The sequence below is a fragment of the Euphorbia lathyris genome, chromosome 4, assembly GCF_963576675.1.
Source record: "Euphorbia lathyris chromosome 4, ddEupLath1.1, whole genome shotgun sequence".
Taxonomy (NCBI): domain Eukaryota; kingdom Viridiplantae; phylum Streptophyta; class Magnoliopsida; order Malpighiales; family Euphorbiaceae; genus Euphorbia; species Euphorbia lathyris.
Genome location: NC_088913.1, coordinates 8,303,840 through 8,322,807, shown reverse-complemented (window position 1 = coordinate 8,322,807; position 18,968 = coordinate 8,303,840). Strand labels below are relative to the sequence as shown.

At 35.6% G+C, this 18,968-nt stretch overlaps 1 protein-coding gene across 1 annotated transcript; it reads left to right on the top strand.

Moving 5' to 3' along the window:
• Positions 1–15,071: 15,071 nt before the first annotated feature.
• On the top strand, positions 15,072–16,418 carry LOC136227041 (uncharacterized). Its single transcript, XM_066015770.1, has 3 exons — positions 15,072–15,708; positions 15,806–15,976; positions 16,185–16,418. The coding sequence occupies exons 1-3, from the start codon at positions 15,208–15,210 to the stop codon at positions 16,416–16,418; spliced, it is 906 nt and encodes a 301-aa protein (XP_065871842.1). The 5' UTR covers positions 15,072–15,207.
• Positions 16,419–18,968: the final 2,550 nt, after the last annotated feature.

Sequence of the window (18,968 nt, the reverse complement as noted above, 5' to 3'; positions counted from 1 at the left end):
TTCAGTAGATATACCAGTGTAATGGAAGATGAGAACTGGAACACTAGTCCATTGATTCTGCCAGCATTTTGATAGAATTCCAGTTCGAATAACTTCTTTTGTTGACGGCAAAAAAGAGAGGATATGGTGAACGAGACAATCTGGCAAATCACTGATTCGGTCTAGATTCTCCGGCTCCACCTTCAACCTTTTGCTTCCCATTTCGACTCAGAAGATGTACTTAACTAAACCTATGTTGCTTTGGAAGAAGATGGAACCAGGCCATATATATATATATAATACAATGTGTGTGTCTCTTTGAGTCCCCTGAAATTTGAAAATTATTGTGCCACTTCGAGCTCCGTGTAGTTCATAATTACTCATTAGGCATTAAATGTAACCAAAAAAAAAATTAATTGTATTATTATTTTTTATGTTATCATCAAGTTTTTTTTTTTTTTAAAGAATGTTTCTTCTTTTTAATTTAGAAATATTTTCAAATTTTAATAAAATAGCTAAATTTTCAATTGATTAAATTGGAATAATCAAATCAACTAAATCTATTCTTAATAGTCAATTCTACATTTATCAAAGTATAAAGAATCCTTACCATTTCAACATATATTAGGGAAACAAAATTACCCTTTTATTTATTTTTTAATATGAAAGTAATAAATTACCTTTAATTATATAAATAAATAAATGTTTGTTTACACAATTTTCACCTCATATTCAAATAATAACACAACACATAAACCAAACAGACCTCAAATATGCATTGTATATTCTTGATATTCATATATTTGTCTATATTAATTAAAAAAAATTCTACTATTATTTTCTATTAAATTTTTATTATCATTTTTATTAATCTCTAATGTAATGTCTTTAAATTATAGATTACTACATTATGAATTTTTTATTTTTCAGAAAATGTATTTTTTTCATTTCATCCATAAAATTTATTGGATAAAATAAATACTTTTGTAATTTTATATAATTGTACTCCTATTTTTTAATTATTAAAATATTTTTCATTCACGTTTTAATAAATAATATAAAACTTAATAAATAAATTAGTTAATATTGAAGAGATTATGATTATATAGAAAAAAATACGTTAAAATTGGAAAATTAAATGTTATTATTAAAACATATAGTACACAATAATTTAGTACAATATTTTAAAGTTTATTTAGTTTAATTTAGAATGAAAGTGTACGTTGATAGCTTGGGATGCAAGCTATTTATAGTCATGTAGTCGTAACCCTCAGTAACTAGAAAGTCTCCATTAATGCCTCATTAATGGCGGTTACTGGTCTTATTCATGTACGACCGTTAGCTAATTAATGGGTTATTAATTGTCTTTACGGGGATCTGCGTATTTACCCTCTGGGCGGATCGTGGCATAATGGCGGGTCTCCCATAGGGTTGACTATGGATAGCGTGTGGAGGAATCCCTGCGATTCGCCTCTGTAGTAGCTTATGCGATACGCCATAGCTTTCTCGACTACTTGGATACGCGGTCGTTTTGGCTAATATCCATTTTGGTCCCGTAAATAATATCTCGATGTTATCAGAAGCCCCCCCTAAAGTTGCGTTGAAGTCCTTTAGGGCTTTTGATCTTCCTGTCGTGCCGTCAATAGTTGTCTAATTGATGGGTGCTCTGTTCCAGGCCATCCATCGAGTGGCAGGTGTCAGGGACGCACCGTTCGAGGTAAGTGGCGGTTTCCTTTTAAATTCTTTTTTCTCTCTCTTCCCCTTCACTTTGTCATTTGCTTCATTTTTTCCCTGCGTTTTTCTAGAGCTTTCTTCGTGTCAAGAACTTTGAGTATTTGAAGCTTTCGACATTTCATGTAAGTTTATTCTTTCGTCTTGTTTTCGTTTTCATCTAGATTTTTATGAGTACCTCTTCTGGTTCTACCACTAAACTCTTCGGTGTGACCCCTTCCTCTGACCCTTGATTTAGCTGGACTTCTTCTGAGAGTTCTGATTCCTCTGAGAGTACCCCTAGTTGCGATCTATCTGAGTTAAGGAATACGGTGAGGGAGTGTAGGAACCGTCGTCCCCGTTTAGTTAAAATTCAGAACTCTTCCACCGCTGCAGCTCGAATTGCTCCGGCGATAGACCCCAGGACCTTTTCCAGTATGTAGGCTTCCCCTTCGACTCCGATTAGAAAGAACAAGCCTCGCGCAGAGACCACTTCGTCTCGCATGAACGCCGCGGATCTTGCTGATTTGGCAGATCGATATCCATGGATTAAGAATTATGAGACTGAGTTGGCGGCTGCTCATCAGCGACCCGCCTGTCCCCCTAGGGGATTCCTTTCTGTGTACATGAGTCATGTGGAGAGAGGATTCCGCCTTCCTCTTCCCCGGATGATGAGAGAAATTTTGGACTACTTTGGGATCACCGTTTGCCAGCTGCATCCAAACGGCTAGTTGGACATAGCTTTAGATTGCTTTTTAGCTTCAAATTTGGGGGTAACCTGCACTCCTCGGGTCTTTCAATCTCTTCACAAGCCCTCAAAGCGCCAAACAGAATCTTTCAATACTTTCGTCAAATTCCAGGGTTATTCGCCCTTTAGCGATAAGATGTCGAACGTCCATTTTTGGGAGGAAAAGTTTTTCTTTGTCAAAGTGGCGGAGGGCGAATCTCTGGGATTCCCGTTGAACTGGAACTATAAGCCCCAACACATGGCTGGAGATCTGCGCATACTGACTGACCGTGATGAGAAAGTGGTGGGTCTTATGAAGAGTATTAAAACAGACTTCTGGACATACGGCGATGCTCTGGAATTCATGATGAATGACATTCCTTTAGTCCGTCGAGTGGGGACTGAGATTACTTACACGAAGTTTACTCAATTTGATGAAGGTACTTTTATTCTTTCCTTGAACCTTGATTATTTTGTTGTTCCCTTGTCAGGGGTTTGTCTAAGGCCAGTCGCGCTCTTATAGAGAAGCGTAAAAAATAGAAGGCGTTAGAGGCCCAGAAAGATGCGCAGGTGGCGGATCCCAGTAAGAGCTCTGAGAAACACCCTTTAGTGGGAGCTGCGGATCCCCCCGTTAAGAAGAGGAGAATAGCCCCTGCTGGGCGGATGGAGATTCACCTGTTGCCATTCGAGGAGTGGTTCTGTATGCCCATAGGACAGGACATTCATTAGCTGATCCGCCCACTTTTTGTTATGCTCCCCCAGTCTCTTTTTAATACCTTTAATGATCGTTCGATTTGTAACTTCAGTCATTCCGTTGGATTGGGGGTAGTAAACAGAGGCGAACCTGTTCTGAATGCCTTGACTTTCGCAAAATGCTCTGAACTCTCCATAATCAGTAAAAAAAGGAAAAAATATAAAAGAAAAAAAAAAGAATATTTGGTTTAAAAATCCTAAATAGATTCTTTCACTACAAAAAAAAAACGTGGATTACCGGCGGACATTACCGGTGGATTCAATCGCGTTGCTGATTACCGGTGGAATAGCAGCGGAATTGATTACGCTGCAGATTACCGGCGGATCAGGGACGATATTGAAAAATGGTTGGTGAATATTAAGCTCAGCAGCGGATTCGTTGGTAAGGATATCCGCCGATAAAATTACCGGCCAATAATTTTACATAACGGCGGAATTCCGTCAGTATGAATAAAAAATAAAAAATAAAAAAATAATTATTTATTATTTATTATTATTATTATTTTAGAATAATCTATTCCTTTTTGGATTAGCGGGAATAGAAAATCATTCTCCCCCCTTTTTTTTCACGTGCTTTTTATTTCCCTTTTCATTTCCCTCCCAAACGACTGTACGTTTTCAACTAGTTGAGTCCTTTCCTCTTTCTCACCTCTCTCTCTCTCAAGCCTCTCCTCTTTCATGGAGAACACACAAGGTGCCAGACTTTTTCTCACTTAAGAACTAGCAAACCCTTTCTATTTGTTTCTCCATTTTTCATTCAACGGCTAATCCCTCACCCGTTTATATTGACCCATTGTTTTTTGGACACAGCAGCTGCGGCCTAGATTTCTCTACCATCAAGCTTTGGATTCTTCTTTGATTTAGGTGAGTGAACTTCTTAATCTTGACTGATTTTTCTTTGATTTGCTTTGATTTTGAATGGGTTTAAAGATTTTCCCCTTAATCTGAGATTTAGGGTTTATAGATTCACATAAAAGGTTGCTCAGCCCTCATGGTTCACTCCTAAAAGGCTGCTCCTTTTGTTTTAATCTTTCATTTTGTTTTTGGGTTTGTGTTTCAGTGTTGTTATTAGGTTGGGGGGGTGGGTTTCAAGGTTTTTGATAAAAAAAATGGAATCGTTCGTAACTCGCAGCGTAGAAGAAATAGAGTAATTAATTACGTAGAGTAATAAGATATGAGTTAATCTTGCTTTTCTTGAGCTTACTGAAGTAAGTTAATCTCACAACAGACAGCAAGAGAAGTCCCCTATTCGTTACCTAATTACTTCTCGGAAAGAAAGGTAATGGAAAGGAAGAAATGTAGTTTTTACTGGAAACCGGAACCCATAGCGTATGAACCTATTGGTAACGCTACTGACCCCATATCTCTTCCACCAGCCCTATAGCCTATTAAATCATAGGGTATTGCGTAGAGTAATAACACTACACCATAAAACCCCTAATGCAACCAAGTGAAATTGTTGGCTTAGACCCCTTTTTGAGTTGCAGTAGGTCAAAAATTGGCCTAACGCAACAAAATTCCAATTGTTGCGGATGCTCCTGTAGCATTATTTGCTAATGCAACAATTTGCAAAGAATAGCAACAATTAACAATTCTTGGATATTTTTTAATTATTTGCAACAAATTTTTGATTAAAGCAACAAATTTACAAAATAATGCAACATGTTATTATTGTTGCATTAAATCAAATGCAACTAATTTATTTAATTTTTGCAACAATTTTAATAGTTTTTGCAACACGAATATTGCTTCTAATGCAACAAATGTTATGAATTTGCAACAATTTTAGTTCGAAGTTGCAACATAATTGATTGAAATTGCAACAATTTTAATTGACTACTGCAACATATTTATTAGCTTTTGCAACAATTTTAACTGGAATCTGCAACATATTTGGTACCTTTTTGCAACATTTATAATTTAATAATGCAACAATTGTAATCGGCAGCTTTTTTGTTGCATTTCTTTTGAATAATTTAAACCTGTAATAAATGCAAATTTTGACTAATTTCGAAAAGTATAATCTGAAATATAATAAATATACTTCTAAACAATGATCCAAAATATACATACACAATCTTTTACAAAATAAGATAGAGTATCATAATATATGTACAATACATAGTTTTCAAAGTCTAAGAAACGACAATCTTTCATTGATATCACTCGTTATCTTCTCCATCATCATCCTGTACAAGAATTGACGTTTAACTCATATCAATTGCAAATTCTCATTATGAAATTATATTACAATAATGTACAAGTGATATTATATATTTACCTCAATACTTGGCTCATTCGATACGTTATTTGAAGGAGAGACAGAATCAGCTAAAAAACTAACATTACCCCATTTTACCCTTTAACATGCAAAAAAATAACTAGAATTAGAAGATGCAATTAAAACTGATTTAAGAAAGTTAGAGAAAAATGTTCTGGACAGCTGAACCAAAAAGGACTGGATAGGGTTCAATTCTTACTTGACATCTGTAGTAAGTTAATTGAATTCCTCGAGTCTTAACTCCCTTTTTTGCTATCAAACTTTAATAGGCAAGCTCGTCAATCCAATCAAATAAAAGAAAACAATATTTTCTTTCATTTTTTATGGTGATATAGATAATGCAAGAAGCGAAAATGCAAGCGGAAATGCAATTATTACCCAACTTTTTTATTTTGATATTTTAAATCCAAATTCTACAAACACAGAGTTAGTAAAAAAATTTGAGATTAATTACACGGATAACAAACCTGTAACGGTGGCAGTTAAACCGGTAGCATCAACCCATTGTGTCACTCGTTCTGCAGTCTTCAAATGCTGATATTATAATGGGCTGAAGGTCAATGTCGTTATAAATCCCCTAGGAAGAAAGAAGGAATCCTATAAATAATTACATCCTACCTGACTAAAAAAATGAAAATAAATTTCTCAATTGCTTGATACAAAATGCAATTATATTCATCAAATTTGTTAGCCTAATAATGAATAAAGGGTCAAATAGGCCCCTTAAATTGGCATGGATAATCAATTTGGCCCAAATTCATTACCATATGGAATTGGGATACGTTTGAGGAGGTAGTATTCTACTACAGACATGGAAGCAGAAAATGTCATTGCAAATGTAGCGATCGCACTTGACACCTATATATAGTAAATTACATAAACTTAATTAATCTAAAATTAATAATTAAGAAAAATAAGATACGTGAGGAGGGATTCCCGTCTCAAGGAAAAGAGGATCTAAGATGAAACCACCACCAAGACCAAGCAAACCTCCAACAATACCAGCAATTAAACCACATAAACAGTAAACTATCAATTTAGGCACACTCAAATTACTTCATGCCTCTCCTTTTGATGATATCTTTCTTTTTCCCTTATAAATTCTAAATGTTTCATATATAGCTAACCCACTTGTTACTGGCACCTGAATTAATCACTCCAAATTTTACTCATTTTTTTTTGTAGATTAGACCGAGATCAAATTAGCCTAGAAAGTACAATTTATTTTTGGTACCTGAAATTTATCATGCTTATACTTTGATACCGGAAATTTATTTTTACACTTAAAAACTACTATTACTTTAAATATTACAATGCACTTTTATATTTTTAATTTTATCCTCGACGTCACTTTCCCTCTTGTCCCCTCTCTCTAAAATTTGGGCTGAATGGATACCCAAAGATTGAATTGGACCAAATTGACTCCCCCTGCCAACTTAAGGAGCCAATTTGACCCTTTATTCGCCTAATAATATAGTCACGTGAACGTATCGAGGGCAAGCAAGCTATCGTGATCTATTCAGACAATAAAAATAGAAAACCTGTAGACGTTATAAAAGTTATGGAATCAACAAAATAAATCAACTAACTCTCTTTTGATTTGATGATTCTTGTACTATTTACCAAACAAAAAGTTATGGCACATCTGCCATAAGTGGCGGTGGTGGTGGTGGACATATATATGCCAATTATGCCATAATATCATTAGTCAGTCTTAATATTGGCTACATTTACAACTCATATAAATTAAGGGACCCTCCTTTATGCTCTGATTTTATCAATTATATATTTCCATGCACCCAATGGCTACTCTATCGTACACTTTACCACTCATAAATGTTTATGGAGAATTTGACAATAATAAAACTTTAAATAAGCAGCATCTCATCACACTATTATACTGCATGCAGATGTTTTACATTTAAAGATACAGAAGGAGTGGCGGAGATGTATTTCCCATTCCGTCTCAATACTTGCAGGGATGAACTTGGAGAATTCTCATTAAAAGATTTAGAGATTTATTCAACCAATTATTCACTTCTCTCTATATTTATTTTATGTATTAAGTTCCATTTCAAACAAAAATATTGTCAACAGTATTTAAAAACAACCAGAAAGCAATAGAACAAAGATAAAGAAATGAAAACATTAACAAAGTATACCAAAAAATGCACGGAAATGAAAACTCGCTGCTGGCGAGCAGTGCATAATCAACTAATTAGTGATTAATTCTAGTCTTCCTCATTCTTGAATGAATATAAACAGATGAGAGATAAGAGGAGGGCTGAGAAAACAGAAGCTCAGCTGCTTGACACATTTGACTATCCCTGGAACAAAGGCAGTAATGGTGATAGACGCCCTAAAGATATCATACAAAAACTTGGTGAAATTGCTTCAAGAAGCTCCTTTAAATTTACAACAATCTTCAAAAAGCTTCTGTTTCTACGTCTTGGTCAAGTGGGTATCAAAATTGAAGCAGGCAAGCCACTATTGCCAGAAGAATGTACAGTGGAAAAAGTTTCCTCCATGGAATTTCAAATTTAGCAGGTGGCAGCCTAGATTACTAGTTTCGGAGAAATCTGGCATTGAAGAGAATTCCTCCAACATATGTGGAATCCTCACAAGTGAAGGTATGGTTTAATTTAGGGATAAGGTACCAAAATAGGTCTAAGGTTTTTGGGGAAGTATCAATTTACGCCCAACGTTCAAAATAGCACCAATATAAGCTTAAGGTTTACAACATAATATTAATTTAGGCTTAACGTTTACAATATAGCATCAATTTAGGCCTCACGTACAAAGTAGCACCAATATAGGCTTAACGTTTATAAAATAATACGAATTTAAGTTTAACGTTTTACAAAATATATACAATTTAAACTAAACTTCACAATTTTAAACTAAACAATATGTAATATATGCAAACTAAAAGTAATTTAAAATTGTGAAGTTTAGTTTAAATTGTATATATTTTGTAAAACGTTAAGCTTAAATTCGTATTATTTTATAAACGTTAAGCCTATATTGGTGCTACTTTGTACGTGAGGCCTAAATTGATGCTATATTGTAAACGTTAAGCCTAAATTGATATTATGTTGTAAACGTTAAGCCTATATTGGAGCTATTTTGAACGTTGGGCCTAAATTAGTACTTTCCCAAAAACCTTAGACCTATTTTGGTACCTTATCCCTTTAATTTGTTACTTGTAGTTGGTTTAAACAAGTGTTTCAAAGTTATCCCAGACCAGTACCCAGACCAAGTCGCCACAATAAAATTCCATTATCAGTCAGGCAGGTAAGATATGCCTTCAGTATAACATGATTAACCTTTTTAGTAAAAATCGGGTAATAGAATACATCTATGGCTCCTAAACTTAGCACAACTAACATTATACTTGCTGCGTTAAATGGAAAGCACTGCTATGATCATTCCATCTAAAAACAAAGTAACCCTCCTCTTGAAACTATTATCCTAAGATTACTACTGACATTCTCGTTTGCAATTTTATTTGGATATAAACTGATGGGTCAATTCAATACTCAAAATTAAAAGCTTGACATTTTGATGGCATTTAAAAACAAAAAGGTACACATGAACTGAAACATCATGCACTTTTTATACCTCACTGACCCAATATAAATCCTGGAAAAACAAAGACATTAATCTTCAAGATAACAAGTCCTTACCGAGAAGCCGACACCAACACGAAAAGAAGCACCACAGCAGATTGATAGATCGGAGCAGATCTGCAGCCACCAAAGAAGGGAGAAGGTTCAGATTCATACCCAAAAAACTCAGAAATAAATCAAAGGAAGAAGAGAAATTTACCGAAAAAGAACCAAACGGACGGAGAAAGTGAGAAGCAGCAACTGCTAACATCAAATCGCCTTCTTTAATCCGTGGGATCTAATATCTATCCCCTTTCTTAAGGAGAGCTGTCGTGCTTAGGGAAAGAACAAGAGAGATGTAGAGAAGAGGGAGGAAGCCATGGAAGGTGTCGTGTTTTCTGAACGAAAGGAAGAATGGAGGAGGAGTTGAACCGCTGGGAAATGGGTAAAGAGTAACCCTTGTTTATTATTCCCAACTTACCCCTACAAATTACAGATTACCCCCTCATGTTTTATCAATCCTTAAATTTGACCCCAACTTTCTTTTAATCTCTTCAATCATGTTCTTCCATATATCAATTTAGACCCAATTGTTTAAATATGATTCGATTAAACCCCTATGCATTACAATTACCTACTTTAGATCATTGAAACTTCAATTTAACCTTCAAAACATTTTTTTATTATCTATGCTTTGTGAAATGGAGTCTTTTTTTTATTAATTTTGATAAATAAATTCAAATTAATTTGTGCAAAGCACCATAAAAAGGTAAGAAGAAACATTTCATATAAAAATTTGAAAATTTCTTTTACAAGTTTATATATTAATAAAAAAAATTAATATTTAATATTGTATAACTGTTCCAAAAATTTAATATTATATAATTGTTCTCAAAAATTAATATTTTTATATATATATTAATAAAATAATAAATTATTTTAATTGCAACATTATATATTTGTTAGTTTTTCTTTATTTTTGCTGCATTAGATCACTTAAATGTAAATGCAACAATTACAATTTTGTTGCTTTCTCGGTTTTACATTATTTTTTGTAACAATTTAAATAAATTGTTGGATTAACTTGCTTAAAAGCAACATGTCAAGCAACAATTAATATTTTTGTTGCATATTTTTTTATCATTTTGCTAATTTGAAGATTATTGCAACAAAAATGCAACATTATTGAAATACAACAAAATAAACTAATTTAATGCATCAATTTTCAAGCAACAAATTCAAATTTGGTTGCATTAGGGGTTTTATGGTATAGTGTAAGAGATATATGAGGACTTACTTCACACTTAGTTCAGTCGCTTACTGAACATGAACTCAATCTACTGAACTAGAAAGTACCTATTCGTTACTAACTGATCAATTCGGTAAGTCTAGTCAATACAGCCTAAACCAATTTCCTTTTGGGTGCTCTTATAAATATGGAAGATAATGTTTTAGAGAGTGATAAAGGTTTTGTTTTTGTTACTGTTGTTGATCAGATGTGATCATTCTTAAAACATCAATTTTGCATGATACATTTATTTTCCCTGTTTCAGTAAATGAGGTAGTATTGGAAGGAGAGGAGACAGAAACAAAGAAAGTCAACAGGAGTACTACCAAAGCTTACAACAATACCGTGAAGGAAGGAGACTGATTTTGTGAAGAAACCTGAAAACAAGGTTGTTACTAACAGGTTAGAATTAATATAAGCAGTATAAAAAAACAACTATTGCTCTGTTATTTTGCATTTATATAATAATGTTTGGAGTCTTCACAGTTTTACTGAACACTTGTAATGTGCAAAAACTTTGAAAATGCCACTTGCAAGTTAGATTGTATTTATATTATCTATGTCTATAATTTTACATTCTAAATTATATGCAGTAGATAGATGAATTAATTATCATTTGTTTACTTCCTATTATAAAATGAATTGTTGGAACATAATTCGGGTTGCTGTGTTCAATTGTTCTTCTCTTTCCGTTGTGCTAGTGAATTGTGGTATACTACTCATTACTGTTTTATTAGCTTATACTCTTGGAAAGGCATTTGGTTCTTGAACTTTTTGATTTCACTTTATTAGACTCTCACATTATTGTTTTGTTGTATAAGCCTTTATCATTGTTAGAGAAGTCCTCCATATGGCTTAAAATAAAAGTTCAAAAGCAGAAATTGACTTGATATAATATAATTTGCTTCCAATCATCCTTCAATGACAGTCACCTTGACATATTATTTCTACTTCATACAATAGGACTTCCAACACCATTGTGACAGATTGCTGGACCTTTGTCGGATGTTTAAGGAAAATAAACTTTTTTAATGTCTTATTTTCATTTTCTTATTTGTAACATGAAGAATATCTGAACTTCTTTGACCATATACACCATGTATTTTATCTAAAGCCCCAACTCATGTCTTTTGCATGGAGAATTTACACTGTGAATTGGTAAACTTAAATGTAGGAAGTGAGGAATTCAACTAATGACTTGATAAACTATTTATTTTTTCCTATTTTGCTTTCTTTCCTTTTTACATTTAGGATTAATTATCTTTTTTTTTCCTTTTTGCTTTCATTCCTTTTTACATTGAGAATAATTATCTTTTTTCCTATTTTGCTTTCTTTCCCGTAAGCCTATATAAAGGCATGTTTTTCTGTTTTTTGAGGAGACTTTGGATGAATACAATTTGAGAGAGTTTTCTCTTTTCTTTTCCAATTGTCACCATTCTTTTGAATCAACGACCCTTGAAGGTTAGCTAGCGACATTCGTGTGTCGAATTAATGATAGCTAACGTTTATCTATAGAGAGTTTTTGATACGGATTGAAAGCGATAAATGGAGGTTTTAGTCGTAAACCAACAAAGATGTTCTTCTCAAGCTTAACTTGAAGGAGTGAATCCCGATAACAAGGTATAACCTTAATTCTCAAAGAGAAATGATATTTGATTGATTAAAAAGTTGTTCCATTCTTACAAAATGAGGGTATAAATACATCCCCTAATGACCGACGCTACCCTTATTAGGGTTACAAAAAGGCATAAGACAAAGGGCAAAATGGATAGTCTGCTCAGACAAGGAGTACGATGGCGCAGGTACGGAATGTCAGACTGTCTGTTGGTCGACTTCCTGAGGAAGTAATCTTGGCGATCCGCCCATGCTCATATGTGGATACGCCTTCTGGCGTACTCCTAGATCCGCCTTGCTCGCATGTCTTGGGGATCCGCCCTTCCAGGTGCATCCTTTGTGAGCTTGATTCTTGAAGACCCGCTAGAGTCCGCGCGATCAGTGTGACCAGTTCGGATGTCCGCATCATTCTCTCCTTCTTTAAAAGAGTCCGGCACTGATTCATTTTTGTTGAGCTCTAAAGGACCATCCGATTTCCATGGGCTAAGGTCACGGATGTTGAACGCTGGTGAGACTTTGCCAAGCCAGTTTGGCAATGCTATATGATAGGCATTGGCGTTGATCTTTTTGGTGATTTTATACGGCCCATACCTCCTAGGCCGAAGTTTGCTGCTTGCGGTGTTGGCGAGCCTCTCCTTGCCCAAATATACCATGACCTCATCTCCAACTTCAAATTGTAGGTCCCTGCGGTGCTCATCCGCCTTAGCCTTTAACTTCTGATTTCTATCCTCAAGAGTCTCCCTTACCTCTTGGTGCATCTGCATATAGTCCTGGGCCAGCTAGTTGGCAGCCACATTTCCCTTTGGAAGGTATGCTATATCAAGGGCATGGTTTGGGGTCTTTGTGTATACTACCTCAAATGGTGATCTCCCGGTTCCCGAATGTACAGAGCCGTTGTAGGCGAACTCAGCTTGGACTAGAACCACATCCCACATCCGGGGCTTATCCTTGCACTTGCTACGCAGTAAGTTTCCCAGAGTTCTATTGACCGCTTCTGTCTGTCCGTCTGTCTGAGGGTGGGCAGTGGTACTAAACTTCAGAGAAGTATCAAAAAGAGCCCACAAGGTCCGCCAGAAGTGACTCAGAAACTTCGTGTCACGATCTGAGACAATACTCTTTGGTACGCCATGTAGTTTGACGACCTCCTTGAAGAATAGTTTAGCAGTTGTCGATGCATCATTGGTTTTTCGGCATGGTATGAAGTGTGCCATTTTTGAGAATCGGTCAACAACCACAAAGATGGAATCCATGCCCCTCTGAGTTCTGGGTAACCCTAGGACAAAATCCATGGACAGATCCTCCCATATAGTTTCTGGTACAGGTAGTGGTAGTTGCAAACCAGCATTAGTGGGGTGTCCCTTGGCGGTCTGGCAGATATAGCATCGTTCTACTAGGTACGCCACATCTCTCCTCATCTTGGGCCAGAAATAACGGGAACTTACTGCTTCATAGGTCTTGTTTCGCCCAAAATGTCCCCCCAGGGATCCGCCATGCAGATCGCGGATAACTTTTTTGCGGATGGAAGTGCAAGGTAAACAAAGTTGGTTACCCCTCATTAGATACTCATCCGTGATGTGATACGCTCCATCTCCATGCTGGGTTTTACATTTCTCCCAAATGCTACCGAAGTCGGGATCCGCCAGGTACTCTCCTCTGATATGTTCGAAGCAGTCGGTCTTTCAGATTGACGGTTTTTATTAGTGCAACCCTCCGACTCAAGGCGTCCGCCACTATGTTTTGTTTTCCCGCCTTATGGATAAGCTTATAGGGGAACTTATCTATGAAGGCGGACCATCGGGCATGCATGGAGCTTCGAAGTTGCTTCTGACTTCCTCGATACTTGAGGGCCTGATGGTCAGTGTAGAGAATGAATTCTTTCCCCACTAAGTAATGCTCCCATACTTTCAATGCCCTCACTATGGCATAAAATTCTTGATCATACGTTGCCCACTTTTGCCGTGCGTCACATAGCTTCTCACTGAAGTACGCAATGGGCCTTTTCTCTTGCATCAAAACACCACCAATCCCAATTCCACTGGCATCACACTCAACTTCAAACAGTTTATCAAAATCAAGATACGCCAGCACTGGCGCTGTACTCAGTTTTTCCTTGATCAAGGCGAAGCTCTCTTCTTGGGCGTCCGCCCACTCGAACCCCTTTCCTTTCTTCAAACATTCTGTCAATGGGGCCACTATGGAACTGAAGTTCTTAATGAATCTTCGATAAAATGTTGCTAGCCCATGAAAACTCCTGATGTCCCCCACATTCCTCGGAGTCGGCCATTCTCGGATGGCTCTCACCTTCTCTCCATCCACTTGGACACCGTCGCCACTAACCACGAATCAAAGGAAAACCAAACTTTCCATGACAAAGTCACACTTCTTGGTGTTGGCGAATAGCTAGTGTTTCCTTAACAGATCAAATACTGTCTGCAAGTGCTTCTCATGATCCGCCAAGGTCTGGCTATGAATCAAAATATCATCAAAATACACAACTACGAACTTCCCAATCACCGGGCGAAGCACCTGATTCATTAGCCTCATAAAAGTACTAGGGGCATTGGTCATCCCAAATGGCATCACTAACCACTCATACAATCCATCCCTAGTCTTAAAGCAGTCTTCCATTCATCCCTAGCTCGAATACGTATCTGGTGATAACCGCTCCTGAGATCAATCTTGGAGAAGACTTTAGATCCGCCAAGCTGGTCCAGCATATCATCCAACCTTGGAATGGGAAACTTGTACTTGATGGTGATCTTGTTGATGGCCCTACTATCAACACACATCCGCCAAGACCCATCCTTCTTCGGCGTAAGTAAAGCTGGAACGGCGCAAGGACTCATACTCTCCCTAACGTATCATATCTCGATGAGTTCCTCCACTTTCTGTCTCATGATGTCGTTCTCCTTCGGACTCATTCGATAGTGTGGGAGGCTTGGTAAGCTAGCCCCAGGCACAAGATCGATATGATGTTGGATGTCCCTCAAATGTGGTAACCCACTGGGTAGCTCTTCCGGGAACAGATCTTGATACTCGCCAAGTAGGCGGGTCACTTCACTCGGCATTTCCCTTTCGTCCCTTTGGGCGGATTCGTGATTCGCCTTAACCATTACCGCGTATACCATTTGGCTTTCTTCACATTCGCTGACAATCGTTAGAATTGATTGCCAGTCTTTCTCAATTTGATAAGCTGATTATTGTTTCGAAATCTTTGAAAAGATTTCCCTGCCATCATAATGCTGCTATGGGATTTGTTTATAGTGACCGTTTTATTTCAGCTTTTGAAATTTCATGTCCAAACCTCGAGGAATTATCTTTGAATCTTAATGTTGTGCCGATATGTTATTCAAAGCTGGTTACTCAAGCGATTAAAAATGTTGTATCTTGTAGTTTGTTACTCGAATCATTTGATCTTAACTGTGATGGGATTCCAGGGCTGGTTATTGCTTCGGAATCTTTGAAAAGATTGGCTTTAGGACACTTAACTGATGTGGAAATTTCATGTCCAAATCTTGAAAAACTGATTATTCTTAATGATTTGGGACGAGATGGAACTGTTAAATTACTGAATCTGTCATCTTTACTTTGTGCTACTATTGATTTTTACGGTCCCGAGTTTTATGGTCTGGGGGAGTGGGAGGAGGATGATATTTCAGATCAAGAAAGTCAAAAAAGTTGGATTCAAGACATTCTTCAACAGCTTCAACATATCAAAGAGCTAACACTTGGGAGATGCTTTATCAAGGTAACTTATAAAGAATAAAAAAACATTTCATCCTGACTTTAATAGAAATATGTCTAATATTTTTTAGTGAATTTTCTTTTCTATGTTATGTTTGCAGGTTCTCTCAAAATTTGTTTCCATGGGAGATCTGTTTTTACCGGTGTTAGACATCAAATGCTTGATTTTGTATTATTCTAATACCACCAACCCTAAATTTGGAATTGCATGTGTACTTCGTAATTCACATGTGCTTGAGAAATTAGTTATTAATGTGCCGCACTATGATCAGGTAATTTTTTAAACCTTTTAATTCTAGTTGTCAAATTTAATTCAAGAATTATTGTGAATTAAATGGTTGATATTTCATGAGTTTTCTCAGTTTTATGTTTATAAAGCAAAAGGAACACAATAGAAAATGTTTTAACATTTTAATTTCACTAGTTTTCCATAAAATAAGTACCTTATCCTAACAATATTTTTTTTTGTTTTATCTCTAGAAATATTATAATTTCCTCAAGCAGACTGATTTTGGAAAAAACTATTGGAATTCCAATGAGATGGACTTTGATTGTTTATCATTGCATCTGAAGACTATTATGATCATTGACTGTCCGGAGGAGGTTGTTTTAACCTTTGTAAAATTTCTCCTCAAGAATGCAAGAGTGTTGGAAAAGATGGTGGTGGAATTCAAAGATCATGTAACAACTTCTAAGATGGCAACATTTGAATGAGGATTCATGAGGTTGCCAAGATGTTCTAAAAATGTGATTATTGAGTTGCTACCCCCTAAGTAGATATTGAAGATCTTAGAGGATTTGTGGTTCATTAGTTACTTGCTTTTATAAACTAAATTGAAGTTGATTTTGTTGACATTTGGTAATGATGTTAATGTTTTAATGACTATTTGGATGATGATTATGTTTTATGGTTTAATCATTTTAATTAGCATTGTTAAACTCTTGGGCTTTATTTGAATTGAGTTATTAATATTATACTTTTTATTCATGTCATTTTTTGAATTAGTACTTTATGCTGCTTAGGTAGAATGTTTAAATGCTTTGTAGGTGAACATTTTCATTTTTAATTTTGGTACTGAATGGTTAAATCAAATAAACTTTAAATATTATTTTAAAAATATTAAACTCTTAAGAAATCCTTGTATATCAGTCTGTTTATAGTAGGTAAAATATCTGTTATTATATTTTTCAATGTAAAATGCTACTTTCTGTTGTTCTGTTCCCATTACTATATATGGATTTGCTGCTACAAATAAAAACAAATAAAATTCCGTCGCTAATGTCGTTATTCCTGATTTTTTATCCCAAATACCATTTGGGCTTCTTACTAAATTTTTGCTCGTTGACACTCAAATATCTGGCTCTAGTTCTCCACTAACTGTGAGGGGTTGTTTTGAGTATGTCATTGCAATTTCATCTATGAGTCTAAAAGAAAGTAGATTTGAAGTTGAGTATACAGAAAGGAAAGCAAATATGAGCTCAAAGTAGATTAGATTATATATATGTCTAGAGATTGAAAAATTGAGATGAAAAATAAAAGATTCTTAAAAATGACTTTCGGTTTGTAACTTTTAATAATACCATCTGAATTAATTGAATATAAAATTTATCTTGAAAACCAACACATAAAAAGGAGTAATAGAAAAACATACTGAGCAAAATATTTGCAATGCTGGAAGAAAAAGAATGGCAACAGAAAATACGATATGTTATTAAATCTAGGCTTAATACATCATTTGTCCCTTGAACTAGTACAAAAAGTTTGATTGGTTCCCTCAATTTTCAAAGTGTCTCGATATCCCACTGAACTTGCATAAAATATTCTGTTAGTCTCTTGAACTTGTGTAAAAGGTAATCAATTGATCACTCGATTGCAAAAAAATAACTTAAATACATAAAATATATTCCACATGTCAATCAGAGGTATGCGATTGTAATATGAGATAATACAAGGTTTGTAGTTGAGCAAGTTATAACTTTAATTATTTTTTACTCATATATAAATACACACATATTAAAAAATTTGGGACTCCCTCCAACTTTGGACCGTAGGCCAGGGAACTCCAGGCCTAGGCACATGATCCGCCCTGTACATTGGTGTTTCACCAACTTGTATCTTTTAATATATTTTACTTAAGATTATAATGCTATGATTGATACAAACTAATCATGAACTTGTTGATTTTAATCGTAAATCAACGAAAGAATTTCTTCTCAAGCTATATTTCAAGGAGTTAATCCGAAGAAAGGTAAAATCTTGCTCCATTGGAGGATTAAATATTTTGATTTCATAAAAAGTTGTTCATCTTTACAAATAACGAGGTTTAACAAACACAAATAAAGGATAAGGGTAAGGAGGGGACAAGCGGCTAAGTGGCATTTAAGAAATAGGGTTACATGGCAAGATGGCAAAGAAGGACATAAACAGTAATTAAGAGGGTGACAAAATTCTGGCACCTCTTTTCCCCATTCAAAATTTTGGCAACAATAATTTTGATTTGACAAAATTATTTAAATTAGATCTAAATTCTCATGATAAAATATTCCAACACATTAAATTTAAATGTTTTGATTTATTTAATACTAATTTGTTTGTTCAATGTTGAGTAATTAAAATCTATAAGAGCTTAAAGAAATTAAAAGATCAAGGTTCAAAAGCCCACAAGAGAAGGTCAAAGCCCAAGTCAACAGATTCAAGCCATGCGGCCCAACAGGAAGAAACGTGGCCCATCAACAAGAAGAATCGAGAAGGCATTCTCAATTGCTTCATGCGGAAGCTGCTGAGTCGAACGGATAGAAGACAGGTCAGCTCCACTTTGGAAAAGTTTCAGAAGACACAGGAAACTGTCTGGAAGAATTTGCCATAAGTAGAGGGACAATCTGACGCCTACCGACCAGAAGTACCTGGCAACTGAATCAGACAGAAGATGCAATATTTTTATTGGTCGAAGACACTGAGCACTGACCAAATGAAAGCGACAGAGAGCCGTTTCCCTCCAACGGTTATTTCGAAATTCGAAATACCTGGAGCCTCAGATGTCACTATAAATAGGCCTCTCAAATACTTCATTCGATGCAGATCTTCAACCAAGTCGAAACGCTGAGCTACTTGAAGTTTCTGTCTCAAAAGCAAAACAAAGAGAAATCTTACACTTATTCATATCTTGTGTAAAAGTCTAGATTGTTAAGCATCTAAAGTGTTCTTTGTATTTAGAACAAAAACTTTATCAATTCTGGAGAATAGAAGGAGATACTGAGTTGCTC